The 27,613-nt window shown below is 39.3% G+C and overlaps 2 protein-coding genes across 4 annotated transcripts in view; one reads left to right on the forward strand and one right to left on the reverse strand.

Moving 5' to 3' along the window:
- The window catches only part of ASCC1 (activating signal cointegrator 1 complex subunit 1), a 121,940-nt gene extending 121,453 nt beyond the window's left edge, over positions 1 to 487 (reverse strand). For both annotated transcript variants that reach the window (XM_060768827.2, XM_060768826.2), the window contains exon 1: positions 337 to 487. The gene's annotated coding sequence lies outside the window, so the exon portion shown is untranslated. The remainder of the gene's footprint in view (positions 1 to 336) is intronic.
- ANAPC16 (anaphase promoting complex subunit 16) lies at positions 173 to 27,342 on the forward strand. Of its 2 annotated transcripts, none has more exons than XM_060768828.2 (4): positions 173 to 269; positions 11,054 to 11,211; positions 24,046 to 24,120; positions 26,558 to 27,342. In XM_060768828.2, the coding sequence occupies exons 2-4, from the start codon at positions 11,070 to 11,072 to the stop codon at positions 26,671 to 26,673; spliced, it is 333 nt and encodes a 110-aa protein (XP_060624811.1). In that variant the 5' UTR covers positions 173 to 269; positions 11,054 to 11,069; the 3' UTR covers positions 26,674 to 27,342. The 2 variants fall into 2 exon arrangements, with proteins under 2 accessions (XP_060624811.1, XP_060624812.1); XM_060768829.2 differs by lacking the exon at positions 173 to 269 and adding an exon at positions 297 to 392.
- Positions 27,343 to 27,613: the final 271 nt, after the last annotated feature.

Here is a 27,613-nt window from a genome sequence, read left to right on the forward strand (position 1 = left end):
CTTAATTTAATCTAACTGGTGTTTAAATGATTCAAACCATGTCAATTTCTCTTTTATTTCCTTCCATTATGGCCCTCTCCCCTTATCCAGGCCTCCAGGCCTTTCCGTTGCCATGGTTTCCAAGAGCCACTGTCCCTTCGCTCGCGCACTTCCTGCTCTGGCGGCAGCGCCTCTACGTCTTTACGGCGTGCTCGCGCCCGAACTCCTCGCTGACTCGCGCACGTCTCCTGGCGCCACCGCCCTTCGCAGATTGTGGAGAGAGGCCTGAGGTAAATATGAGGCGGGAACAGCGGCAGGGTCGACGGGAGGAGAGGAGAGCCTTGTTATTTTACTTACTCTGTTGCCGTAAAACCGGCCAGTTGCGTCTGCAGCCGGTAATCCCTGCCCGAGGGGTGAGTTCTTGCACTAGGCCTCTGTCGCTCAGAGTTGTGCCCGCCTCCCATTGGCAGTAAATTGATGCGCAGGCGTCTTTCGGCCCGGCTTTCCTGCCACCACGCATGCGCAGTAGGGACGTGGAAAGTTGGCTGGATTTCGAGAACTCAACGTTAAGGATTTTACATTTGACGGGATTGTGATTTCCACAATCCCCCAGCCAGAAGCTGGCCAGAGCAGACCAGCTGTATGAAAATAGCAGCTGCATCTTTTATCACTATCCTGGGTGAGGAACTGTTTTGGAGTCAGCCCCAGTAGCTTGTATTTTTTTCTCAAAGGTTATGAAAACTGGCTGTGACCTACTAAATTCTGTCTAGAATCATAGAGTTGGAAGAGATCTCATGGGCCGTCCAGTCCAACCCTCTGCCAAGAAGCAGGAAAATAGCATTCAAAGCACCCCTGACAGATGGCCATCCAGCCTCTGTTTATTTTTAAAGCTTCCAAAGAAGGAGCCTCCACCACACTCCGGGGCAGAGAGTTCCATTGCTGAATAGCTCTCATAGTCAGGAAGTTCTTCCCAATGTTCAGATGGAATCTCCTTTCGTGTAGTTTGAAGCCATTGTTCTGCGTCCTAGTCTCCAGGGCAGCAGAAAACAAGCTTACTCCCTCCTCCCTATGACTTCCTCTCACATACTTATACATGGCTTTCATGTCTCCTGGTGGCCCAACGGGTTAAACCCCTGTGCCGGCAGGACTGAAGACCGACAGGTCGCAGGTTTGAATCCGGGGAGAGGCGGATGAGCTTCCTCTATCAGCTCCAGCTCCTCATGCGGGGACATGAGAGAAGCCTCCCACTAGGATGATAAAAACATCAAATCATCCAGGCATCCCCTGGGCAACGTCCTTGCAGACGGCCAATTCTCTCACACCAGAAACGACTTGCAGTTTCTCAAGTCGCTCCTGACACGACAAAAAAAAAAATCATGTCTCCTCTCAGCCTTCTCTTCTTCAGGCTAAACATACCCAGCTCTTTACGACGCTCCTCGTAGGGCTTGTTCTCCAGACCTTTGATAGTTTTAGTTGCCCTCCTCTGGACACATTCCAGCTTGTCAATATCTCTCTTCAATTGTGTGTCCAGAATTGGACACAATATTCCAGGTGTGGTCTAACCAAGGCAGAATAGAGGGGTAGCATGACTTCCCTGGATCTAGATCATCCGGGGAGGCCCTTCTCTCGGTCCCGCCTGCCTCACAGGCCCGTCTGGCGGGGACGAGGGAGCGGGCCTTCTCGGTGGTGGCCCCCCGGCTGTGGAACGCCCTCCCTGCTGAAGTTAGACAGGCGCCCTCCTTGATGGCCTTTCGTAGGGGCCTGAAGACATGGCTCTTCGAGCAGGCCTTCAGCTGAGTGTATTGAATGAAAATGGAATGAACTATGACTACGAATTCTGCCTATGACCCCAGGATTTGACGAAGCGGATTTTTTAGTATAAGTATATGTTATGTTGTATTGTCTGTTAGTATCGTCTCGATTCATTGTACACCGTTTTTCCTTGTTGCTGTTCACCGCCCCGAGTCGCCTTCGGGCTGAGAGGGGCGGTCAATAAATGCAAGAAATAAATAAATAAATAAATAAATAGATACTATACTCCTATTGATACAGTCCAAAATCCCATTGGCTTTTTTTGCCCCTGCATCACATTGTTGGATCATGTTTAACTTGTCCATGAGGACCCCAAGTTTGAGCTGTTAAGATACGACCTACACTTTTCCTACAAGCCAGGAAAAGTTTCACCACTTCAATTTCTGCATTACAGCATGTTCCTAAAGTGTGATTGAGAATAAATACTTCTATTAAAACAAAACCCATGGGATTCATTGGGACTTACTCCTGAGAAAGTGGATATAGGTTTGAAGCTTAAAGCTGAACAACTTTCCAAATATAACTAGTAATCATGGGTAATCTTATTGAACTTGTGTACCATTTCCCTGTAAGGATTTAAATGCATGTGCTTGTTTAAACCGTGTTTATTTCATTTTGCATTTCATGGCACTGGCCAAAAACATTTTGCTGCCTCAGGCAAAGAACAATATGGTATCTATGAGAGATATCCGGAAAATAAGGTTACAGTATTTTTTTTTTAAAGAATACAGAGAATGAATATATTTTAATAAAAACTTACATGGATTAGCGCATAGATATTACATTATTTTTCCACATAATCATCATTCAATTCAATACATTTTGTCATCCATGCGATGAGTATTTTTATGTCTGTGTCATAGAAGCCAGTTTGTCACTTTGGTTTTCACCTCCTCCTCGTCAAAAATGTGTTTTCCACACAGGTGTTTCTTCAATTTAGTCAACAGATGATAGACACTGGGTGCGAGATTGGGGCTATGAGAGGGGTGGCATAAAGCATCCCAACCAAATAAAGTCAACAACTTTTGTGTTGCATGAGTGGTGTGCAGATGCGCATTGTCATGAAGGAGACAGACAGAAGGGAAATGGAATGAGGTTCATCTCTTAACCTTCACCACAACATTAGTCGATGAGCTACTGATGACTGGCACTGCTCGTTTGCTTCCGCTGGCTTCCCACTACATTGCAGTGATACCAACTTCCCCTGTGAAAATTCCCTGCGAGAGCTATGTGCCTTGTAACCTTACTTTCCAGATAACCCTCATACATACATACATAGCATTTTCAGAAGTCAATTGTATTGGCAGTTGAATCTTACTTAAACTCTGTCAAAGGGATAGAAACCACTAGTAGGTGTGAAGGTAACGAATTGGAGGAGTGAAAGATAGGGATTGTCCTACACAAAGTTTTGTCCTCCAAGAAGTACTGCTATTGTGTTTCAGTATGAGTCAGTTGGCTCACTTTGCCTAATGGTTATTGCTTGAAAAACTTTCTGTCTGTTGCTTAGATGCACAGTATTATGGATTAGATTCACCTATATACACATACAACATCATGTTTGGCGTGCATGAAGTCAGTGACTGCCCTTAAATACAAGTGCTTCTGTCCATGTACAGAATGCCCTTTTTTCAGTCATTGCAGAACTGCTCACACTCACAATGCACCGCATATTATGAGAGGGAATTACTTTTCTGAATATGGGCATTTGTCTTCAATCCCCTCCTGCATAGTTTTTTTTTTCATTGTCTCTTGAAAACTAACACAGTCTTAGTTGTACATTTTAGAATAAGCTTTATTGAGCAGACTGGGAAACTTCTCAGTAAACACATATAGGATCTAGTCACTCTATTTATTTGCAGATATCATGAGATGGAATGTGTTTGAGGTGCTATACTTGATCCTGATTGATATACAGAGAACTTACCTTATACCTCCTCTGAGACGTTGCTTATTGTATCTTAGTAATTCTTTCATTTTCTTTGTTGTATGCTTTTAGTTTGACAGGTATAGCTACTGCCTGTCTTTCAGTTCTCCCCAGTTTTTGAAACAGATGTTTTTTTTTCATTTTAGGTTTTGCATTTGAAGTCAAAACTTGTATTGATGTATTGTGGGCTTGGCCTCATGTAAGCTGCACGGAGTCTCTTGGGGAGTTGGTAGCGGGGTATAAATAAAGTTTAATAATAAATACATAAATAAACAAACACATAATGAGAATCTAAATGTAGTTCAGTCCTATACAATGTTGTGTCCACATTAGAACTAGGAAGCATAAAATGTTTGCATAACACAGCTCTGGGTTATGCTTGTTAAACTTTAGTAAATTAAAAAATGGCCTGGTTAAATCATGATGAAAATATTTACTGTACTGTTAATAGTAATGTTCTTTACCCTCATTTGCATTGGCTTGTTCCCTTTCATTTCTCTTTCCTATAGCCCCTAAACTCTTTTCAGAAGGTAAGAAGGACCTATAGGATACTGTGTGTGGCAGTAGTTCTCAATCTGTGGGTCCCCAGGTGTTTTGGCCTACAACTCCCAGAAGTCCTAGCCAGTTTACCAGCTTTTAGGATTTCTGGGAGTTGAAGGCCAAAACATCTTGGGACCCACAGGTTGAGAGCCACTGTGTGGTATATTGCATTGCCATAAGAGAAGGGAATAACTGAAATTAGGGACCTTGCATAACAGCAGAGGAGTAATTCAACTCATGGGTTATTCCTCATGTGTCATCTGATGATGTAGAAAAATAAGTGACCTAAGTGAATGGGTTTCTCTTCCTGCCATCTAAGAGGGAACTTCACGATAAGTACGAGTCTCATTTTTCTAAATCTTGCCCCCACACAAAGCCCATTCATAGTGATATTTTGGCAGGAAAGATGTATCTAACATTTCATGCTTATTGCCTCTCTCCTTGCTAGTTACTTCATTACATTTAGCCTTAAACCCAAGATGACAAAGATTACAGAGAAGAAAAATACAATTTTCAATTATTAGCAGGATGCAGAAATGTTGATCTACTTTTGAGTGCATCCTAAAAAAGTCCTAGAAATTCTGTAGAGAAAAGCTTAGAATAAAGCACTCCTTCTCAAAATCTTCTCCAGGTGTTTTGGACTTCAGCTCCCAGAAATCTCAGCCAACTTACCAGCTGTTAGGAATTGTGAGAGCTGAAGTCCAAAACATCTGGAGGAGCACAGTTTGAGAAACTCCGGAATAAAGTATTACTCCTTGCTGTCTTTAGCAAAAGACCTTCCAGAGAATGGAACAGGCCAACAGAATGATGGCCCTGGCCCAATGACTTATGTCTATGTAACAGAAACAATGGTGTTCTCCTTGTTGTGACCTCACAAAGGCACCAGGTTTTAAACGTGCTATACTGACTAGTCAATATTGAAGACCCTGCTGAGACGATGAGGAATTTTGTACAAAGACTGAAGAGGTGATATGTAGAGATCTGACACACTGAATAAGAAGTTAATAATACAATACATCCCTTGCTGTTTTTGTCCTTGTTTTGGTTGCTAGGCTATACCATATTATTTTTTTTTCAATCTAAACATCATTACCTAATATTCTATCGGTTGGATATCCTTTATCCAAATGCCTGGGACCAGAAGTGTTTTGGAGGAAATATTTGCATGTACATCGTGACGTATCTTGTAGAGGGGAACCAAGTTTAAACACAAAATGCATTTAAGTTTCATATGCACTTTTATACATGTACCGTGAAAGTAGTTTTATACACAATATTTTAAATAGTTTTGTGCATGAATCAAAGTTAATGTATTGTGAACCACCAGCAAGCAATTGTGTCTTTATCGCAACTACTCACATGGACAAATTTGGAGTTTGGTGCATTTTGGATTTCCAGATCAGGAGAGCCCAAGCTGCACTAGTATGCATAATGTGTAGTGTGGCCTTAATACTCTTCCATGTGCTTCATCTGTTGTATTCAGTATGGCTTACTAATAGATTTCCCTGTAGTTCCTCCCTTTATCCAGACTGTGGCAATGCTGTGCATCTAGAATGAAAACTCTTGACCTTATGCTTCAATATGAGCATGGCTAAACTTTTATGTTACAGTTTTTCTTTTTTTTTAATCTCTATGACTGTTCGTGCCATGAAGCAGCAATATTAGAAATGCAATATGAAGCTTGTTCATTTGGAACCAAGTCCTATTGATTTCCAGGAAACTTGCTTTCTAGTAAATGTGGAGTAGAGTGTAGAGATTTATAATGTTTGTGACACATGGACTTCATTATTGTTTAAGGGTCCACAGAATGCTATGGCAGGTTATTATTACAAGTCTATCTCTGGAACTACCGTTTATAAAGTCCCCATTAGTATTTGGCCCAACATCTGCAGTGTGGCCCTGATTCTAGTTGAAAATTCATTGATAAGCACACTTTAGTTACCAGCAAGTTGGTGGAAGGAATTTGTGAGTGGAGCAGAAGATGGCTAATTGAACCAACCTTGTTCAGAGAGAGAGAGAGAGCCCCCAAAAGATAAGCTTTCTTATCCATTTTCTTGATGAGATCATAGATCTGTTTATTTCATTGTGCATTTCAGAATTAGAGAACAGGCTTTACTGGTAGCATCCTGTTGACATGTTAATACTAAATCTTTTGGAAAAAAGAAATATGCAGTATGTTCACCTTGCCTATAAGCACCCAGTGGCTATTGATAACTTTTTTAGCTGTGATAGAACAATACAAAGTACAAGACACAAAATGTTTTTCTAGATTGAATAAATGTATAATTCATACTGTGGCAAGTTCTTTAAAGATGTGTTTTTTCTAATACTAGGATGCCATTCTGTCCCATTGGTCAGCGTCTGCATGTGAAATAAGCAACATGGTTCATAATTGCATGTTTGTGTGTATAATGCAGTACAATAACTGCTTAAAATGTTGTGGGAACACAATAGGATTCTGAACAGCTTGAAGTTTTTAATTTATTTTTATAGTTTGACATAAGCACCAAACACTTGCATTTTGATTAGAGAGATTCACAACAGTTCTAAGATCCCTAGAGTATTTTTAGTGCAAAAAATGTGAGGGTGGCAGGCTGATAGCTTTGTTGATCAATATTGGGTTTTAAAGGAGGAATTACAACCCATTTTCACAAATTTCTTAAATTTATTTTTAAATTTCCTGCATCTGAAATAAGAATCAAATGTGATGTTGACTAGAGTTGTAAATTGGAATTTAAAATGGCTCTCCTCTGTATCCAATCTTGTATTTTAATCCTAATAACTGAGCAGCTCCCTCGAGAGATGGAATCTTATTCTTCTTGCCTCAGTGGGTGGATGGCAGAAAAGAAAATAAACAGTTGGAGGAGGCCACTGCAATGAATTTATTTCCATTCCCTTGCTTCACTCTCTGATTTCACAAGATATTTATGGTACCCTGAGCAGAAAAACATCCATGTTAGCCAGTCAGTATAGCAAGAAGACAATAAGTTGTGTTGCATTCTAGAGCCATTTCATGCCCCCCTCATTTTCAAATTGATTTCTGTAATACAAAATATTATTTGATCAGATACCTCCTTGTGTACTATGTGAGATTTTTTTTTTCCCTGAAGAAGACATTTAAACACCAACTATGGACCCTTCCACACAGCTGAATAAAATCCCACATTATCTGCTTTGAACTGGAATATATGGTGGTATGGACTCAGAAAACCCAATTCAAAGCAGATCCAGGGCCCTTCCACACAGCCCTATACACCAGAATATCAAGGCAGAAAATCCCACATTATTTGAGTGTGGACTCAGTTAACCCAGTTATTGTGGGATTTTCTGCCTTGATATTTTGGGATATAGGGCTGTGTGGAAGGATCCTGTGTCCACACTCAGATAATTGGGATTTTCTGCCTTGATATTCTGTGTGGAAGGGTACTAAGACCCCTTTCTATACTGCCATATAATCCAGGTTATCAAAACAGAAAACCCACACTATCTGATTTGAATTACCTTATCATCATCTACATTGCCATATAATCCAGTTCAAAGTAAATAATGTGGATTTTATACAGCTGCGTAGAAGGGGCCTAAGGGCCCTTCTACACAGCCATATAACCCAGGATATCAAGACAGAATAACTCACAATATCTGTTTTGAACTGGAATATCTGAGTCCACACCACCATATATCCCAGTTCAAAGCAGATAATGTGGGGTTTTATTCAGCTGTGTGAAAGGGGCCTAAGAAAGCTCAAGCTCGTATCTCAAATATACTTTGGAGATTAAAGGTAATGAGGCATCATGAAGTGGTTTGGCTGTTGGGCTAGAACTTTGTGGGACCAGGTTTCAGATCACTACTCACAAAGTCCCATTCTCTCAATTTTAGAGGAAGGCAATGACAAACCCATTTGAATAACTTTTTCCAAGAAACCATCATGAAAAGTTGGAAATAATCTAAAAGGCATATAACAACAGCAACATTTATAAATGTTGCTGCACTGGAAAAAAAAAAAACCCTAAAACAAAGTTCATGATCTGGGTGCACATAACTGTACAGTATCCACTATCCTAAGGAGATATAGACTTAATGAATGCCTCGGTGAGAGGCAATATAGAAATATTTATGTTATGTTTGAAATAAAGTGAAAAGTTTACAAAAACAGGATACAAAAACACATCACAACCATTAAAACAGCAAGGATATACAAATAGAGTAACGTAACCTGAGGAGAAGTCGACTGCTTAATAGGAGGATCGGTTGTTATGTTCTAGTTAGATGAATGTGTAATGAGAAATTTTAATTTTTTAAATTGGCCTTGGCCTTTGTGGTGCCAGTGGTTTATGGATTAAGATTTCTGAATCCTTAGTGCCACCAGGTGGATCAATTCAGTATTACATTTTGTTTATGGGTATTAGCATATTACCTACAAATAGAGCAAGGTCCAGATATTAACACTACCTGAAATAAAGGACAAAGACGAGTAGGAACTGAAAGCTGGGAACAGTAGATATATCTATGTTACATATGAGAACTAAATCATGCGTAGCTTTGTTTGTCCCGTTGAACCAGGTGCAGTTGTATATTCATCTGTTAGGTAAAGGTAAAGGTAGTCCCCTGACGTTAAGTCCAGTCATGTCTGACTCTGGGGTGTGGTGCTCATCTCCATTTCTAAGCCGAAGAGCCAGCGTTGTCTGTAGACACCTCCAAGGTCATGTGGCCAGCATGACTGCATGGAGTGCTGTTACATTCCCGCTGGAGTGGTACCTATTGATCTACTCACATTTGCATGTTTTTGAACTGCTAGGTTGGCAGAAGCTAGGGCTGACAGCGGAAGCTCACGCCGCTCCCCAGAATCGAACCTGCGACCTTTCGATCAACAAGCTCAGCAGCTCAGTGCTTTAACCCACTGCGCCACTGGGGAGCCCTGTTACCTTTTGTCTATTGGTTTAAAGAAACTTGTACCCCCAGTTTTCTTAACCTTTTTATTAAAAGTAGCATGCTACCCTGCGTGTTTCTTAGCTTGACAGTGTCTGAAATCAAGTATATATTAATTTTCAATAATTTTACAATACTGTCTGTTTTCATTCATCCCATCTATTCCATAGTTTTTTGAGACTTTTCCTCTCCCGTACCAGATCTTGTTTACATTTCCATACTTAATACAATATCCTTGATGGCATTCCCTCATGAGCCACAAGTTCGGCAATCCAACTCCTCCTCAGAACTACACCATACTGGTTGCTGATTCTCAGGTTTGCTGGGTGTAGGTGGATGTGGATCACACCACCCTGCGAATGCCTGACTTGATGAGAACTGTCTGGCTTCTAATATTTACAACACCACAATAAAATGATTGGCTGTTATAATGACATTTAATTTATTCTTATGTTTGTTATCCTTGCAGTGTTAGACCTGAGTCTATTGCAGAAGAATTCATTTCCATTCCTGCTGTGTTCATTCAGATTAGAGTGTTTCACATCACTGCCAGAGGTCTATAAAATCTAGTTTTTAGGAATATAATCTTGGTTGATAAACTGAAACATTTCCTAGCATGAAGATGTCTGTTATGATTAACATATGTTCATTTGATGTATTAGAAAAGAGGCCATGTCTCCCTGGCATCTCATGTCTTTAATAACTCACACCTACTTTTGAATCTTATTATAACATAGAGTTTCAAGCATATCAGTCTTACCCAAACTTCTTGCTGTTTCACAATGTACATTGCAGCATACAACTTAGTTCTGGTACCTAATGAATAATGCAAGATAATGGAATTCTGTTTTCATGTATATAATACTTGATTTTGATTTCAAAAATAGAGTCATGTTTTGGTCATGCTGGCAGGGGTAGACAGGCACTATAGGGACCAACACACCCAAAACCCACTGTTCTAAATATTTGAGATTCTTCCCCCTCAGAAAATGTAATTCTGGTCAATGATATATTTTAATCATAGGATCTGTGTTCTCTCAGTCACACAGATGATGAAAGATCTAAGATGTTTGTATTTTTAGTATTTGTGTGTCTGTCTAACTCTCTGAGGGGGGAAGAGCTATTAATCAGCAGTTTTTCCCTCTCTAAAAGTAAACCACATAACATTGTTATAACATTTTTAACTCATCTTTTTAAAGAAATTGTGAGAATATAGAATACTTTTTCTAAGTAGTCAGTGCCTATGATGTCAACCTTCTCTCTTACATCCCGGTTTTAAATGCAGAGATAAGTATAAACTACTGTACATGCAAGATCGAAACAGAGAGGATTAAATGTGATTGAATATTTGTGTTTAAGAGAGATGACATCAATAGTAAGAATTTCACTAAAATTGATATCTAAGGGGTTTTTTTTAGGGGGGGGGGTGTTCAAAAGAGTACAAATGTGTCTTATTATTAATTGCATATAGAGAAATCTCCAGAACATAAATCTGATCCCAGATTATCTGCTTTGAACTGGACTGTGAGTCTACTAACAGATAATCTGGTATAAGCAGATAATCTGGGATCAGATCATGGGATATAGGGCAGTATGGATCCAGCCTAAGTTTGAGTCTGCATGTGTTTAAAAAGAGTTAATTTCTAGCTCACATAAAGATATTATTGAGGAGACATTGAAGATGGATTGGCTCAAGATCTCAGTATTTCTTTTGGAAGCATAATGGGCCAAAATATGGATCACATCACCCTTCAAAGTGTTATCATCCTCATTCAGAGGATGTATCTTGGTGACTGTGTTAGGGATGCAAGGACAACAGGGAGCCTGCTGCTTTAACTTGGTTTTGTGTCTCTTTTTTGTCTTTGTGTTTAGAATCAGACAGGGTAAAATGGCTGCCTCTTCCTCCTCATCTTCAGCTGGTGGAGTTAGCGGAAGCTCTGTAACTGGATCTGGATTCAGCGTCTCAGACCTTGCCACACCACGGAAAGCTCTCTTCACATACCCTAAAGGGGCTGGTGAAATGTTAGAAGGTAATTACTGTGTTTTCTGAGTCAAGGTGTAAACTTTACATACATGCTAATCCCTCTGCCCGTCTTGCATTGTGGCCCCTTGCAACAAGTGGCTTCTTTTTTGTACCATTGAAAGTTGTAAAGAATTGACAGAACTAGTATGGCATTCTGTGCTTAGGCTATCCATTTACATTTTTTACTAAGGGATACATCTCACCGAACTTGGATCATTATATTTCAGAGTAAATTGGCATGCGATTGTTCTATGCAGAGTGTTTTCTGGTGGAAAGTACACTACTTTTGCAACCCTTTTGCCTAAATTCAGTTGGTACTGCAGTTGGGAGTTTATTACAATGACCCATATTGATTTGAGACACCACTTTGCTGATGTTGCATCAGAGAGGAATCTAGTCTATTGGTTTTGGCATGTTCATGATGAGTGTTTGAAGCCTTGTCCCAAGAATCACTTCTCTTAATTATAGAGGACATTGACAAATACTTAAGAGTTGCCAGCCATTAACCAGGAGACTTGCTGTCTCAAACTTCTGAGGCCTTAAAAAAAACAGCCATAGTGTCTTCACATCAAATAGTCTCTCACTGCATCTCTCCCTCCGTCTACTGTATCAAAACAGGACTAATAATTCACAGTCTGCCAGAGGAAAAGCTGAGTAATAAAAAGAGTATTGGAGATCGTACACAAGCTCTTAAAAACAATAGTTAGCATCTAACAATACTGACATATTTGATTCCACAAAAAAAGTTACCCTAGATTTTGCCTGGATTCCTCCTTACTTCCCTTTCTTGTCTGTAATTTCCATCTTCTCTCTGCTTAAATAATGAGTTTATAACTGAAATGGCACGCATGTCTTCTTTTTTTGTCCTCTGTGGGAACTCCCAAGGTACTATGAAAAAGTGAACTTGATCAGATTTCCTTTTATTGTCTTATTATTCTGGCTAGTATAGTGTGTGGTTGTTACATTTATGACACAAAGCCATAAGTGTAAATGTAAGCTAAAGATGGCTTGTCTTTTATCAGTGTAGCTTGTTGGGTCTTTTGCTTATTACTAGTGAGCCCATCGCTCCATAGAAATGTAGATGCATTATAATATGGTGAAATTGCCCTAGTTCTTAATGCCAAAGGAAGGAGCAAAATTTCAGGTAGTTTTATACTGCTCCCAGAAAGTTATGTGGTTGGATTCAGTGTATCATTTTCCTTATGGTTTGGGACAGCAGTATATGGCACAAAAGATTGGGTCCGTTCTTGCATATGTTTAGGTAGTGGGAATGGGTTTGAATGGCACAATTCATCCCACATATTTTTTTGCTAAATCATTGTGTGGTTATGTACAGAGCTGCCATAACATTTAGGAGTTAATTCCTTTGCTTTATGGTACCAGCTGAATGCTCTCTACAATGCACAGGCATATTAGAGAGCATTGAGTTGTCTTCATTATAGTGAATGATTCAGAAGTAACAACAACAACAGGCATTAGAAATACCACCCGATTGTGAAACATGCCCTTATTGTTTTGTGCTTGACAGGTTTCTAGACTGGGAAGGACAAGCTAATCAGACTGGGGTGGTATTTATTTTCATTTACAGCACCTGTGGGGACTAATACACATACCCTAAATATTTTGGCAGCAGGTTTCATATGGCCTGCATTTAGACAATCTTTGTTTGAGACTAACCTGTTCTAGATTGAGCTGAAGAAGTTTGGGCCCTCCATAGATTTGGTGTGCAACTCCCATCCATCCAATTCAGAATGCCCTGTGGTAAGGGATTGTGGAAACTGTGCTCCAGTTTGAAGAACCAAACGTTTCCCCACCATTGATTCTAGGAATACTGCAATAATAATAATAATAATAATAATAATAATAATAATAATAATCTTTATTTATACCCCGCTACCATCTCCCAAGGAACTCGCTGTGGCTCACATAAGGCCGAGCCCACAATACATCAATACAAGCAATAACAACCACAATACGAAACAAAATACAACTACTAATACAAAGCAATTAAAATAAATCTCATACACAAATAGCATAAACATTGAACAATAGCACAAAACACATTTAAAACTATGGCTGGGCCAAATGTAATTAAGTTAAAAAAAATAATGCTGGGCATGAACAAGATAGAGGAGGTGGGGCATTGGTGGAAATGAACAAGCAGTCCTAAATCAGTATAAAATGCTTTTAGAGGACATAATGCTAAGGGTTCACTATTCTGGGAAGGCACACTGGAACAACCACGTTTTCAAGCTCCTCCTGAAGACTACCAGAGTTGGAGCGTGCCTGATGTCCTTAGGAAGTGAGTTCCAGAGTCAGGGGGCCACCACCGAGAAGGCCCTCTCTCTCGTCCCCACCAATCGCATTTGCGATGCAGGTGGGAGCGCATCATACATGTACATGTGCATCATAGAAGTGAAAGGTTAATATGTCTCAAAACACCATAAGGCATAAACATGTGGATTTTTAAGTATTTTTGGAACATTTGTCGCCATAGAATTAAATTTACTTTTTAATGATAAAAATGGGATGGAAATACTTCTGTGTATATCAAACACCATAGCAAATGAGTGGATGCAATCAAAGCTTCTGTTTCTTCTCCTATCTTCATGGGTGTGGTTACTAACTTCATGTGTACAATTCATGAAAAATAGTTCTCTGTATGTGTAGTTCATTCCAATATATTGCATGAATATTTGCTGTCTTGCACTATGCTGTGTCAAGGTTGCTAATTAATATATACATGTGTTGAATGTATTAAAATTAATGTTTGCTTTTAAGTGAATGAGCCCCTAGAACCAATTAAAATATTGAATTGCTTTTCAGTTACTGCATGAAGGGATTTTTAATTTTTTTAAAACCCTAGACAAATGGTTTCTTTTAAGACTTCTTAAAACAATTTTATTGATTTAAAACTTCTTTTTAGCCCATGCTTCATCCCAGAAGTCTGCCAAAACGACATTCTCAAGATCAATTTTTTTAAAAAAGACAGCGTCTGTTAAAAAAGTAGAATCTAAAAGATGAAGCAGAAATGGGGAAAAGAAAGGGAAAAACAGATTTTAGTTATCAGTTATTTAAGACAAAGCATTGTCATTATTAATTTGTGTGCTCAGTGAAAGCTTAGCAGGGCACAAATGCCTACCTTCTTCATTCTAACCTAGCGTAATTCTTATAGTCAGAATATGTGTGTGTGTGACAGATTGCTACTGTCTTAATTAATGGGAAAGTGTGCCAGTTTAATATGGAATCCTGCTAATTTATAATTAGCAGAATCATTGTCTCATTTAGCATTGCTGGCAGAACTTTCTTATTGAAGTGACCCTATTTTTCCATTTTTCAACTCTGGCAGCTTTTAGGACATTGAAAGGTTGTAGTCTTGTGCCACTCCAGATTTATTTAATTTTTTCACTTTTCCAGAACAGAAACTTAATTTTAATTCACCAGAGTGCACACAGTAATAAAAATAATTGAAGATTGGCTGGAAATTGTTGCCAAAAGAACTATACACTTTAATCATATTTCATATGTTTTGTTTTAAAGTTATAACTATCCACTTGGAATTGACTTGTTTTTGTTGTGTGTGTTTTTTCTTAGGCTCATATATTCCATCTGAGCATTTGATAGCATTTTCTAGTTTCTCTCTATTATGTGTTAATCAGAATATGCAATCTGCAACACAGGAGAGAGAGAAAAAATGGATGATAGCTACTCAGAAGGTTAAATTAAGTTATTTAATTCTAAAAATGCATTCATCTCAATTTTTAGCTACAATATTTTCCTTTGTTGTTCATTCATTCAGTCGTCTCCGACTCTTCGTGACCTCATGGACCAGCCCACGCCAGAGTTCCCTGTCGGCCGTTACCACCCTCAGCTCCCTCAAGGTCAGTCCAGTCACTTCAAGGATGCCATCCATCCATCTTGCCCTTGGTCGGCCCCTCTTCCTTTTGCCTTCCACTTTCCCCAGCATAACTGTCTTCTCTAGGTTTTCCTGTCTCCTCATGATGTGGCCAAAGTACTTCAACTTTGTCTCTAGTATCTTTCCCTCCAGTGAGCAGCCGGGCTTTATTTCCTGGAGGATGGACTGGTTGGATCTTCTCGCAGTCCAAGGCACTCTCAGCACTTTCCTCCAACACCACAGCTCAAAAGCATCGATCTTCCTTCGCTCAACCTTCCCTAAGGTCCAGCTCTCACATCCGTAGGTTACTACAGGGAATACCATGGCTTTGACTAGGCGGATCTTTGTTGCCAGTCTGATGTCTCTACTCTTTACTATTTTATCGAGACTGGACATTGCTCTCCTCCCAAGAAGTAAGCGTCTTCTGATTTCCTGGCTACAGTCTGCATCTGCCGTAATCTTTGCACCTAGAAATACAAAGTCTGTCATGGCCTCCATGGTTTCTCCCTCTATTTTCCAGTTGTCTATCATTCTTGTTGCCATAATCTTGGTTTTTTTGACATTTAGCTGCAACCCGGCTTTTGCGCTTTCTTCTTTCACCTTGATTAGAAGACTCCTCAGCTCCTCCTCGCTTTCGGCCATCAGAGTGGTGTCATCTGCATATCTGAGGTTGTTAATGTTTCTTCCAGCAATTTTCACCCCAGCTTTGCATTCATCCAGCCCCGCACATCGCATGATGTGTTCTGCATACAAGTTAAAAAGGTTGGGTGAGAGGATGCAGCCTTGCCGTACGCCTTTCCCAATCTTGAACCAGTCTGTTGTTCCGTGGTCAGTTCTGACTGTTGCTACTTGGTCCTTATACAGATTCCTCAGGAGAGAGACAAGGTGGCTTGGGATGCCCATCTCACCAAGAACTTGCCACAATTTATTATGATCCACACAGTCAAAGGCTTTAGAATAGTCAATGAAGCAGAAGTAGATGTTTTTCTGAAACTCCCTGCATTTCTCCATTATCCGGCGGATGTTGGCAATCTGGTCTCTCGTTCCTCTGCCTTTTCTAAACCCAGCTTGAACATCTGGCAACTCTCGCTCCATGTATTGCTGGAGTCTTCCTTGCAGGATCTTGAGCATTACCTTACTGGCATGAGAAATAAGGGCCACTGTACGGAAGTTTGAGCAGTCTTTCGCATTTCCCTTTTTTGGTATGGGGATATAAGTTGATTTTTTCCAGTCTGATGGCCATTCCTGTGTTTTCCATATTTGCTGGCAAATGGCATGCATCACCTTGACAGCATCATCTTTTAAGATTTTAAACAGTTCAGCTGGGATCCCGTCGTCTCCTGCTGCCTTGTTGTTAGCAATGCTTCTTAAGGCCCATTCAACCTCACTCCTCAGGATGTCTGGTTCTAATTCATTCACCACACCGTCAAAACTATCCTTAGTTGGGTATTTTTCCAATTGAAGCTAACTACAAACATAGCTCCCCCCCCCCCCCCGTGCAAGTATCAACACAATCCTATCTATATTTACTTTGTGTCAAAATATTAATGATACAATAAGTTTTGAACACAACACAGAAAGGTGTGGTTTCTAATCTTACAACTTTGTTCTGGATCCCTATGTTCTTGAAAATGATGTGGGCTGTGGCAGAGTAACAGATATGCCATTCTCCATCCCTGTTCCCCAAACAGAATAGTGCTGCATTTATTACATTCCTCTTGTAGCATGCAGTATAGGAAGAGTCACAGGAACATTAGAAGGGGAAAGTTTGCAACCCAATGCAGGAACAGTCTTCTGTGATTGTGGAATGCCTGTTTGAGAGGAAACATTGGGAGTAAGAGTGTACAGGCATAAGTCTGCTCATCTGCAGTATTCAGTATGTTCTCGATAGGATTTTCAGTCTGTTCTAGATAGGACTGGCATTTGTCTGAAGGATGAAAGACACAATACCACTAGATCCAAATTTGTACTTATTTCATTCGCTTTTCACCAGATTTAGCAACTGTACCAGCTGTGCGGCCCTTTCTGAAACAAGAATTGCTAGCCTCAGTTATCTATGGTCTGATACCCTCTCAGGTTAAAACTGCTATAATGTATTGTAGACCAAGTTCCCTTGAAAAGATGGTTCAGCAGTTAGAAAATAAACTTGTGTTCTGAACTAAGGGCCACACCATGTTAGTGCTAAAATGTTTAATTGACTCCTAGTCTGTCTATTTAGAGTTTCTGTACTTACACTTCTTTTGGACTTAGGACCAGGTTTATTTATATTTATTATTTACCTATTTACAGTATTTATATACCGCCTTTATCACCCCTGGGGGGACTCAAAGCGGTTTACACATAAATAATGGCAAGATGAGCACCAACTGGGCACCAATACTGTTGGGCACTGATACAATGTCAATACAAACTATTACAATAGTAATTAAACATACATCACAATCAAAACAATACATCAACAATAAAACAATCTCGAATTGTTGTTCCAGTCAATGTCCCTCTAAAATGCTACATACATCTACTGTCTGAAGGCCAGGTCCCAGAACCATGATTTTTTTCCCTAAAAGCCAGGAGGGAGGGAACGGATCTTATCTCATTTGAGAGTGTGTTCCATAGGTTACTGATAAGTTGCTTATCTTCACATAAGGCTATCTATTGTCTTGAGTCAACTTTACATGTACTCTCCTGGATGTAGCTGCTATACAGCAGGCAGCAGCTAGAGAAATGCCTGAGGCCTTACGACAGTGATTCTCAACCTTCCTAATGTCACAGCCCCTTGAAACAGTTCTCATGTTCTGGTGACCCTCAACCATAAAATTATTTTTGTTGCTACTTCATAACTGTAATTTTGCTGCTGTTATGACTAATAATGTATGTATCAGATATGGAGGATGTATTTTCATTCACTGGACCAAATTTGGCACAAATACCCAATATACTCAAATTTGAATACTGGTGAGGGGGAGGGGGTTGATTTTGTCATTTGGAAGTTGTAGCTGCTGAGATTTATAGCTAACCTACAGTCAAAGGGCACTTTTTCCCCTGCCTTGAAGGAACACAAGCCTCCCTCCAGCCTCACCCTCACCCGCGCACCACACTGCCATGCGCCAAACACGCCTGCTCTCCCCTCCCTGCTTGGAGTCTCAGAAACAGCCCTCCCCTTAGAGAGGGTTTTGGTGGGAGGATTCACTGTCTGTTTCGAAAAAGGAAGAGAAGGACAGGTGGAGAGATCATCAGCCTTCTCTGCCAAAAGAGTTCCTAAGACCATCAGGGTTGTGTGTTTTCTGATGGACTTTGGTGACCCCTCTGAAGCGCCTTTGTGACCCCCCCCCCCCCGGGGTCCCAACCCCCAGGTTGAGAAACTCTGCTTTAAGACCATCCTAAGTAGTGTGTTTATATCCACGTGTTTTCCCTACCATTTTTTTCTTCCTCTTTTTAGGCAGCTAAAGAGATGTCATTTTTGAATATGGTGCCCCCATTGTAGAATATTCTCCCCAGGAACAGTTTGTCCAATACTTGGTGTGATGTCATGTAGGTGCCAGAAAATACCTTTTTAATTCTCTCAGATCTTTAAATATATATTATGCTTTCATTCTGACTGCATCATCAGCATCATTATTGTTGTTTTACAAACTGCTCTGGGAAAGTTTCTTTATGGGGTAGAATATAAATAACTTTAATTTATAGGTGGTACACTTTCAGACTAGGTGTTCATTAAGAGTTGCTGAGTCTTGATAGGTGTTGCCATCTAGTGCTCTTCCAGGTTTCTATTCTTGTTTTGTCATTCAGTCTTCTGCTATGACCAAGTTGACTGGAGGTAATAGAACATGTAGTCCTGGCCTGCCACAACCTGTGGTCATGTAGGTGCTTTAGACCTCAGCTGATCATTGGACAAGCTGGCTAGGGCTTATGGGAGTTGGAGTCCCAAACACCTGGAAGGTCACAAATTGTGCAGCCTGCTGTAGTCTAACACAATGGTTCCAACCTTTGGTTCTCCAGGTGTTTGGAATGCCAACTCCCAGATGCCCAGACAGCTTGGCCAACTATTAGGAATTCTGGGAGCTAAAGTCCAAAATATCTGGAAAATTGGGAACAACTGCTCTAACATCACTAGAGACACCAGTTTAGAGAAAGGTGCTATTATTTGTTGACTTTCTGAAGCAATTCACCTTTAAGGGCCAGCTTTAGCTCAGCAGATTGAATACGAGCTGTGATCAGTCTTGTCAGTCGAAAGGCTGCAAATTCAAAGCCAGATCAGGGTGAGCTCCTGACCTTAGCCCAGCTTCCGCCTACCTAGTGGTTCGAAACAAAAATGTGATTAGATAAATAGGAACTGCTCATAAAAAGCAGGGGAGGTATTCTGAGGTACCCAGAAGAAAAGCTGGCGATTCAATCCAAAAGAAGGAAGCAAGTTATGAACTAGCTCTTTGCCAGGGAGATGGAGCGATACCACCACCCCCATTGACCGAAACCAAGCACAACACCTTCGAAGATGCCAAAAGATGGAGAAAGCTGATATATATTCCTCTTATCCAGGGGTCCTCAAACTTTTTAAACAGAGGGCCAGGTCACAGTCCCTCAAACTGTTGGAGGGCCGGATTATAATTTGAAAAAAGCATGAATGAATTCCTATGCACACTGCACATATCTTATTTATAGTGCAAAAAACACTTTAAAACAATACAGTAATTAAAATGACGAACAATTTTAACAAATATAAACTTACTAGTATTTCAGTGGGACACGTGGGCCTGATTTAGGCTGATGAGATAGGATTGTTGTTGTGTGCTTTCAAGTCGTTTTAGACTTAGGTTGACCCTGAGCGGGTAAATGACCTTGGAGGGCCATATCCGGCCCCCGGGCCTTAGTTTGTGGACCCCTGCTCTTATCTATGTATAATTGTATGTCTAGTTGTATTTAAAATGGCATTGAATGTTTACTGCATATGTATGTTCTCTGATCGGCCCTGAGTGCCCTTTGGGGTGAGAAGAGCAAAATATAAATACTGTAAGTAAATAAATAAATAAATGTGGATATAATATTGTTACCGAGATTATACTTATTAAAGCATACATTTGTATTGAAATTGTATTTGTGATTACCGATTTTTTGTTCCCTAGTTGTCATCCTTCAAGGAAAAATGAGTTGTGAGGGTTTGGGCAGATGTGAAGACTGGGAACCTCTTTGTTTATTGACAGTGATGGCTATGGGTTCCCAATGCTCTTCCTTGGCATGTAGTGAGACTTTGTGGCCAAATTACTTCTGAAACCCTTCTGCTTGAAAAACCTCTCACTGTATGGAAAGAAGGAATGTTGTTTGAGAAGCAGAAATTCAGGGCACCTCTTAGAAAAACAGAACAAACTGCACAGTTCTTAAGATCTTGTCTAAGTTATTGGCTCCAAGCTATCTTTGTATGTCTTCTCTGAGTGATGGATGTACAGATTTTGAATCAGGATTAAACTGAAGCTCACATTCCTTCCACATTAGTTGGATATATTTATTCTGTGTTTCACTTATTGAAAAACTTAATCTGGCAATTTATTGCTCACTATGGGCTAGCAAATTGTTGCTGCTAGATGTACTGTGGAAAATTCCAAGTTATTTCCTATGTAGAGAAAGGTAATGTCAAGAAAATTTCTTTACAGGTTGTTTCTGTATGGACATAAAAATCATTAATTGCAAGATATCTTGTGTACAACACTTAGGAAGAGCTATTTTCAATGAACAAGGGAGTACTTCATTAGGTTCAAAGAAGAAAGTTAGTAGATTGATCCAAGCTGAGTCAAGTAGTGCTCTTAGCTTGGTTGTTGGCAGCATTTCTTGGCATAGGAATGTGCACTTCTTTTGTCGATTGGACTTTGCAGAGACCTTAATCATGCCAAGAAATTAAGTCACTGTAATCCACCAGCACTGAAGCACGCTGGGTCTCACTAAAATGAGTACGGCTTTTGTGCGCTTGCATCTAGTGATGGTCCTAGATGGTTAATACTATATTACTTAACTTTTAATGCTTGTGCAGCTTTTCTCATCTGAGAGATTAAGGTACAGACTGGCAAAAACAGGATGCTTATCTTTCAGAGGATCTTTTCTTTGTACCTCTTGCATCCGTCCTCTGTCTCAGCTGTGACTCTGTGGTATTGCTGGTTCCTTTTGTCTGTGTTTTGAAAGTCAGCTATATGTGAGAGCATCTAGTTCAAGAGTGGGAGGCTTTTGAATCATGCTGAATAGAAGCTGGGGCTTCTCTCGGCACAACAGTTAGTTTTGGAAACTAACTAGGCAAGACAGGTGAACAAGGAAGAGTTGGACTTTCTTAATCTTTCACCTATCTCCCATGGAATTATTAGAGTAAATATCCCCATGTGCTATGAGGGAGCATGATAGCTCCTTTGCATACCAGTTAGACTACGGAAAATCTTCTATTGTGAGCTATAAGTGTGTAAATTATGATGTTATTGTTTATTGTTCGCATTTTCGGTTGTGTCTTGGTTTTTCTTTATTGTAATTGTTGTTTCGGGCTTGGCCTCATGTAAGCTGCTCCGAGTCCCCATCGGGGATGGTGGTGGGGTATAAATAAAGATTGTTGTTGTTGTTGTTATTATTATAAAGTGTGTGAGAGAGAAAGTAGGGCGGAGCTATCCACTTAAACCCTGATTCTGCTCATTCATTCCCTTGCCCCCAACCTTTTCTTTTTTTAAAAAAAAAACATTTTTATTAATTAAAATCAAAAATTTACAATATTATAAAATAGCAAGGTGGGATAAAAAGAGGGATCATGAAGGAAAAATTATCAAAAAGAAGAAAGGAAAAAAGAGGAAAGGAGGGGGAAGGGAATAGAGAAATGGGGGCAGGGGGGTTGACTTCCAATCTTCTTCATTGTGGTCAATTATTATCCTTGGTTCACTCTTTTATTTGCCGCTTCCCCTTTCACTTTAAATTCCTCTCATATTACCATTCTCATCTTTTCTCGTCTCATGTATTATCTCAGAGGTAGCCACTCCATGGCCTTCTTAGGTGAGCCTTGAGCTTCTCTAATAGCTGAGTTAATCTCTCCATATTCATGATTTCCATAATTTTTGTCATCCACTGATCAGTTACTTTTATTTCTCCAATTCCTTGCATAGACTATTTAGTAGCCATTACAAAATAGCTGAATAATTTTATCTTTATTTTTGTCCATTTCCATATCAGTTATTCCTAACAAAAAGTATTCTGGTTTCATCTGTATTTTTATATCCAATTTTTTTAAAATTTTCTCTTGAATCTCCCTCCAATATTCCTTTGCTTCTCCACAAGTCCACCACATGTGGTAAAAACTGCCCACATGTGATTCACAATTCCAACATCTATTTTGTGTATTTTTATAGTATTTGGCCAATTGGGGGGGGGGGGGGATGATGATATACTATTGGTACATCATTTTGTACCTATTCTCCTTCAAATCATAAGGGAATGTGTATTTTAATTTATAATTTCATATTCTTTCCCAACCTTCCAATTTTATTGTGTGGCCCATTCATGCTGCCCATTTGACAATACAGTCTTTCACTTGTTCTGCCTCTGTGCTCAATTCTAACAGTTTCTTGTAAATTTTCCTTATTACTTTATTTTCTGATACCATGATTTTATCCCAAAGAAGTCCTTTCCAGCAAATCCTGTAGGTTTGTCTTCGTTGTAGTATTTTTTTAACTGGCTATATTGAAAACAAGAAATATTCTTATATATTTGATTAATTTATTCTTGGGTTTTTAGACTATAATTTCCTTTCTCTTCCTTCAATATTTTTTTTTCTGTGCAGCTTCTAAAAGGTTAACCACAAGGGATGTAATCTATGAGACTTGGATTTTCCACCCTGATCCATTGCATTAAAACAAATTTCAGACCTCTCATTGTATTTTGCATTTCTGCCAAATGGGTGGAAGCCATAAGAGCATGCGTACAAAAAAAGAGAATGTGGTGCAATTTCATGCTTCTCCCTTGTATAGAGAGGAAAATCAGTTTTGGATGAAACATATCTTTCCTACCTGCATGTTAAGTTGTTCTCGGTTACAGCTAAATTGGTCTGTTAGTTTATTCTTACCATAAGGCAGAGCTTTCCAAACGTTTCATGTTGGTGACACACTTTTTAGAAACACATGATTTTGTGACACAGTAATTCAGTTTTACTGGCAAACCGGAGGTTAAACCAATCCCTTCTAAGAGATATGGACACATACATAAATTGTAGTAACAAAATGTATGGGGACACAACATACCTCATGAAAATATTTCATTTATATTTTTAAAAATATATGATTAGTAATATAGTAACATAAATTTCCAAGATTTTTATTCTTTCAAGCATGACACCCCTACACACTGCAGCCGACACACTAACATGTCACAACACAGAGTTTGGAAAGCTCTTCCATAAGGGTTTGTAATTCATCTTACAGATCAACTAATCGCTGTTTAGCCATAGTGTACTAACCAGTCGAAGCAAGGTGTAAGTTGTATGTTTAGACCTACATTTATGAACCATAGCAGCTCCCAAGTGATTTATAGATTGAAGAAATAGATATTTGCTTGTTGCATACGCATATTTGTCCCATAGATTGAGTTCAGACTCTACGAAGCTTTTTTATATTGAGTTTGACTGCTGATCCATTTCATTCAGTTTGTCTAAAATGCTAGAAGTGATATTTCAGATTTTACAGTCTAGCTGAAAGATGCTGAAGATGAATTGGTACCTTTTGTATATGAAAAGTGGGTCTGCACTTGAACTACCAACTGTTTTTGCAGGTTTGATCTTTTGGTTCAGGAACAGTTGGCTTTCTTGGTCTTATATCTATGTGAGTTCAAGCCTCAGGTTGAATCTTGATACAAAAACAGAACTGATGTTCTCTCGGAGCCTTTGGAAATTATAGTAATCTTAAAACCAGCGAAATTGCCTTCTTTTTCTGTTTACAGATGGCTCAGAGCGATTTCTTTGTGAATCAGTTTTCAGCTACCAAGTTGCATCCACACTAAAGCAAGTGAAACATGGTAAGTATTTGAACAGAATATAGAATGCCAATGAATACTTTCATAGCTGAGGTTGCATAATATTCTAATGAATGCCTTGCTGTGAACAACCAAAAAATAGAGTAGTAATCTAGTTGATCTCTAATTAGTCTGTTGGCATAATGCTATCTTGTGTAACAGCATTACAAGAACAATGTTTTATCTATGCAGTGTACTTATTAAGGAGATAAGTTTTGTAACCATACTTTATAATGCGTACATAAGAAGAGCTTATGAATACTATTTTCACACTAGGATCCCTTGTGAGTCGTAAATGTACTGTGAATATGTCTGACCTGAGGTCAGTTATTTCATATCAGATCTTGCTGTCTTTTCTCCTTCTCCCTCCTGACTGTATGATAAACGGAGATCAGTTAGTGTTTCAAAAGTGCCATCAAGATGGAAAAGATCTGTGTCAGATGTCTTCATAGCTTTGTGGAAAATGTGCTATCTGGTTAAATTGACCTTTTTTGTTTTGTGAAGTAAGATAATTTATTGTGGTAATATTCTGTGGTCTAGAGATTAGAGAAGAGCCCTCTAGAAGCAATCACGAACCAAGCAGATTGTACTGTATTAGATAACTTTTCAGAAGTTAAGCATCCCTTTAAATCATCATCTTTACAACACAAAAGGGGTTTTGTTGATGTGTGCTTCCTGGGACTAAAGGGTGGATTTCGATTACGTAAACCGACCTTTGCTTTCATTTGGGAAGGCATCCAGAGTGCAGTAGAATATAAGGACTTTGCTTTTGAAAGCCTTTTGGGCTTTCCCTGGGCAATTGACTGCTCCACACATCGAAGCAGGATGTTCACAATCATGTGCTCTTAAGGTCAAGTTGCCCAGTTATTTCTCTGGCATGTTAAAATATTGTTATAATGTTTGTTCGTTTACTTAATGCACTGGATCTGCATTCTGTTAAACATCTTGGTGTGGCATGTGACTTCTTTATTTTGCTTCTGAGGTCTTTTTTCTGAAGGCATGTGATCTTCATGATTATATGGGCTATATAATAATGAATTTGAGAGGTGAATCTACATCAATACTTTTTTCTCTATAGAAGATAAAAATAGATGTAGAAAACATCTATGTGTGTTAAACAATTTAGATAGCATCATGAGGATATAGGCATAAATATAGTGCAGCTAAGAGAGGCATTAACTTTTGTTGCAGAGGCCTACAAGAACATTATAAAGAACATTTCTTAGACCTGAACATGTCATTAATCAGCTTAAAAATACTTCTCTTACTTTGAACAAGTGAAGTTTGGCTTCATCTTTCCGATGAAGCCAATATTGTTGTTCATTCGTTCAGTTGTTTCCGATTCTTTGTGACCTCATGGACCAGCCCACGCCAGAGCTCCCTGTTTGACCCCTAGCTCCTTCAAGGTCAATCCAGTCACTTCAAGGATGCCATCCATCCATCTTGCCCTTGGTCAGCCCCTCTTCCTTTTTCCTTCCATTTTCCCCAGCATCATTGTCTTCTCTAAGCTTTCCTTTCTTCTCATGATGTGGCCAAAGTACTTCATCTTGGCCTCTACTATTCTTCCCTCCAATGAGCAGTCGGGCTTTATTTCCTGAAGTATGGATTGGTTGGATCTTCTCGCTGTCCAGGGCACTCTCAGAACTTTCCTCCAGCACCACAGTTCGAAAGCATCTGTCTTCCTTTGCTCAGTCTTCCCTATGGTCCAGCTCTCACATCCCTAGGTGACTATGGGGAATACCATTGCTTTAACTATGCGGCTCTTCGTTGCCAGTGTGATGTCTCTACCCTTCACTATTTCATCGAGATTGGACATTGCTCTCCTCCCAAGACGTAAGCGTCTCCTGATTTCCTGGGTGCAGTCTGCAACTGCAGTAATCTTTGCACCTCAAAATACAAAGTCTGTCACTGCCTCTGCATTTTCTCCTTCTATTTCCCAGTTGTCAATCATGTTTGTTGCCATAATCTTGGTTTTTTAATGTTTAACTGCAACTCAGCTTTTGCGCTTACTTCTTTCACCTTGATTAGAAGGCTCCTCAGCACCTAATGAATGCAACAGTTAGGTTTTAAAAGAATTGTCAGTATAGAGAAGTGAAATGGAATCTATAAAAGTATTTAGAGCAAGAACATGATACATTGGTTTTCAAGAAGATGGGCATGAGGGAAGTGGGAATTGGGGAAAATATAAACACACTGCCTTGCTTTCTAAAATATTGTTATATTGTATGTACCAATAACTATAAAGTATACAGTTTGAATAAAAATAAATATATTAGAAACAATTCAACTGTGTGTGGCTTCAAACCAGCCTACTGAGATATGGAATAAAATGAACTTGTAACCCATTAAATAATTGCCTGCTATAAAAACCATTCGTGGCTATTAATGCAAAGGCTTAATGGAAAGTTGATTGCAAGTGATTATTAATTTTCTTTTGCAGATCAGCAGGTTGCTCGGATGGAAAAACTTGCTGGTTTGGTTGAAGAACTGGAGGCAGATGAATGGCGGTACAAGCCCATAGAACAACTGCTTGGTTTCACACCTTCATTGGGTTGAAAGTTCAGCATTTGTAGGTTTGGAAAGAGAAAGTACATGCAGAACTCTGCTTTAAAACATTTGGTTGTTCTACATTGCATTCGTCTATGTAATAAAAGAACAATCAATTTCTGATGTCTAAGATCTAGTAAAAGGTGGCCACAGAACAGTTTTTAAAAATTCTTCCCAATTTTCCAGCAACTCGTTTTAGGAGGGTGTGATTTCTGTAAGTAAGGAAATGTCAGTATTCACAGAAGAGGCTGTTTGCTTAAAAGGGAAGGGATGGCTATAAAAACTTACAGCCCTTTACACTGACCTTTCAGCATGTATGCTGACAGCTAGCTGTGTAATAGGACCCTTGTTACTGTTCATGTTAAAATCCTGGAGGGAAGAGTGAAAGAAAGGTAATAAGGCTTTGGCCGTGAGCAGTTCCTTTGAATATGAATAGGGCAAGACAATAGGATAGGCAGGAGAATGTTAACTGTTTCCTGTATTTAGATACTCTGTTTTTTGCTGAATCTGTATTTTCTCAACTGTTCCTTTTTCAAATGTATGTGGAACTATTAGCAGCAGAAGGTGACTGCTATTAAAGACAGCATGAATCTCTGTTAAAGAGGCATTGGCTGTCATTTCTGTTTGTTCCAATGAATTTGGACTGTTTGTTTGCCAAATAAATTATTACAACTATTACTATGATGTCTGTTCCAAGTGTTTTTTTCAAGCAGTTGGGGGAAGGAAGAATAAAAATCAATTAATGCCAGCCTGAGTTTCTATAATGCAGTTCTCTGCATTTAAATGTTTTCAAAAAGATTCATTTCAGAAGGATGATTATAAGCAGTGATTACACGGAAATCAGCACAATAGTTTCTTTTTGGATATTTAATTGGCTGCATTAAAAAATGAACTATTGCATCTAAAACAGATGCATAATGTGTATTCTATGAAGGAGGTGGCCAATCTG

The sequence above is a fragment of the Anolis sagrei genome, chromosome 3, assembly GCF_037176765.1.
Source record: "Anolis sagrei isolate rAnoSag1 chromosome 3, rAnoSag1.mat, whole genome shotgun sequence".
NCBI classification, from domain to species: Eukaryota; Metazoa; Chordata; class Lepidosauria; order Squamata; family Dactyloidae; genus Anolis; species Anolis sagrei.

Excerpts from the sequence above, each read along its gene's own strand:
- ANAPC16 (XM_060768828.2), top strand. The coding sequence starts at position 11,070 with ATGGCTGCCTCTTCCTCCTCATCTTCAGCTGGTGGAGTTAGCGGAAGC. Across the intron at positions 11,212-24,045 it reads GGCTGGTGAAATGTTAGAAG|ATGGCTCAGAGCGATTTCTT; the intron begins GTAATTACTGTG and ends TTCTGTTTACAG. Across the intron at positions 24,121-26,557 it reads ACTAAAGCAAGTGAAACATG|ATCAGCAGGTTGCTCGGATG; the intron begins GTAAGTATTTGA and ends TTTCTTTTGCAG.